Source organism: Miniopterus natalensis, chromosome 12 (assembly GCF_054644295.1).
Source record: "Miniopterus natalensis isolate mMinNat1 chromosome 12, mMinNat1.hap1, whole genome shotgun sequence".
Taxonomy (NCBI): Eukaryota; Metazoa; Chordata; class Mammalia; order Chiroptera; family Miniopteridae; genus Miniopterus; species Miniopterus natalensis.
The window spans coordinates 53841716-53843746 of NC_142092.1; the positions used below are offsets into that span (position 1 = coordinate 53841716).

General features: G+C 42.7%; 1 protein-coding gene across 1 annotated transcript; it reads left to right on the top strand.

The window, feature by feature from the left end:
* Positions 1 to 554: 554 nt before the first annotated feature.
* Positions 555 to 1520, top strand: OR13C8 (olfactory receptor family 13 subfamily C member 8). Its single transcript, XM_016225023.2, has one exon. It carries the CDS (start codon positions 555 to 557, stop codon positions 1518 to 1520), a length of 966 nt encoding a protein of 321 aa, XP_016080509.2.
* Positions 1521 to 2031: the final 511 nt, after the last annotated feature.

Consider the following 2031-nt stretch of genomic DNA (forward strand, 5'->3'; position numbering starts at 1 on the left):
CTGCAACAAGCTTGGTGGTGGAAACGGGTCCCATGTTTCCAAATATTACAGTTTATTTAAAGATAAGCTAAAAATACAGATTTTTTTATACCATATCTCCTGCTTTTACCACGCTGACCTCTAATTTAAATTTAAAGCATAGTGCAGGAAGCACTGCCATACAAGGCACATGTGTCTGCTGCCCCCAAGCTATGGGCCACTGATTTGCAGGAAATGCATTAAGAGGCAGAACTGGTAGAAATGACAGTGAACTGGTTTGGGATCCAAACGTCCCATAATCAAACCCTCTTAACCCTGAGAAAATCAGATTGGGATCCAAACGTCCCATAATCAAACCCTCTTAACCCTGAGAAAATCAGATTAGGATTCCTGCTCTAGTGGTGTGGGTTTGCAGTAAGAAATTTGTCCTGGAGTTATATGGTTGCATCCAAATACAGGATTACAGTGACATAGAACATGATTGTTAAAGGAGGAGCTCTTACCCACACTGTTTTAACAAATTTCTACTCTATCATCCACAGAGTGATAGCTGTTGGAGAAAGGGTCTGTAGAATATGGAAAGGACCAATGATTCCATGTTGACAGAGTTTGTCCTGGTTGGACTTTCAGCCCACCCAAAGCTCCAGTCAGTCTTCTTTGTGCTAGTTTTGTGGATGTACCTGATGGTCCTGCTGGGAAATGGAGTTCTCATCTCAGTAATCATCTATGATTCTCGCCTGCACAGCCCCATGTATTTCTTCCTCTGCAATCTCTCCTTCCTGGACATTTGCTACACAAGCTCCTCTGTCCCACTAATTCTCGACAGCTTTCTGACAGTAAGGAAACGTGTCTCCTTCTCTGGGTGCATGGTGCAGATGTTCCTCTCCTTTGCCATGGGTGCCACAGAGTGTGTGCTCCTGGGCATGATGGCACTTGACCGCTATGTGGCCATCTGCTACCCACTGAGATACCCTGTCATCATGAGCAAAGGCACCTATGTGCTCATGGCAGCTGGGTCCTGGGTCTCTGGGCTCATGGATTCAGTGGTGCAAACATCTCTTGCAATGCAATTACCATTCTGCACTAACAATGTCATTCACCATTTTGTCTGCGAAATTCTGGCTATCCTAAAACTGGCCTGTGCCAATATTTCAATCAATGTGATCAGCATGGCAGGGTCAAATCTGGTTGTTCTGGTTATCCCATTGCTAGTCATTTCCATTTCTTACATTTTTATAGTGGCCACTATTCTGAGGATCCCTTCCGCTGAAGGAAAACGTAAGGCCTTCTCCACCTGCTCAGCCCACCTGACAGTGGTGATTATATTCTATGGAACCATTTTTTTCATGTATTCAAAGCCCAAGTCTAAAAGGTCCGCTGGTACAGATAATCAAGACATCACTGAGGCTCTCATCTCCCTCTTCTATGGAGTGATGACTCCCATGCTCAATCCTCTCATCTACAGTCTGCGGAACAAGGACGTGAAGGCTGCTGTGAAGAAGATGCTGGGCAGGAAAAGCTTCTCTGTGGGATATGGGTGAATACTGATTTACACTACCGGACCCCCATCTGAAGCTGCTGCAGACACAAAGTCCAAAGAGAGAAAATTCTATGGGAAAACAAATTCACTATGTCATTCAAAACCACATGACAAAAATATTTTGGGCCCTGGCCAGGTAGCTCAGTTGGTTAGATCATCTCCAGTACACCAAGGTTGTGGGTTCCATCCCCGGTCAGGGCACATACAAGAGTCAATCAATGAATGCATAAATAAGTAAAACAACAAATCAGTGTCTCTCTCTCTCTCCCTCTCTCCCGCCTTCCCTTTCTCTCTCTCAAATCAGTTTTTTAAAAAGCAGATTAAAAAATAATAAAATAAAAATATTTTGTTTGTTGTTGTTACTATTAGTTTTTGTTCTAACTGCAGAAATAAAACATACCTGTGGTTTTAGAAAATATTATTATGGAAATGCAAAATGTTGAAAATCAAAGCCCCAGCAAAATGTAATCATTCTTAAACCTTCAGAAAATAATAAAGGCAAAAGGTGTTCT

Bases quoted from the DNA above. Each gene is read 5' to 3' on its own strand.
- OR13C8 (XM_016225023.2), top strand. From the start codon at position 555: ATGGAAAGGACCAATGATTCCATGTTGACAGAGTTTGTCCTGGTTGGA.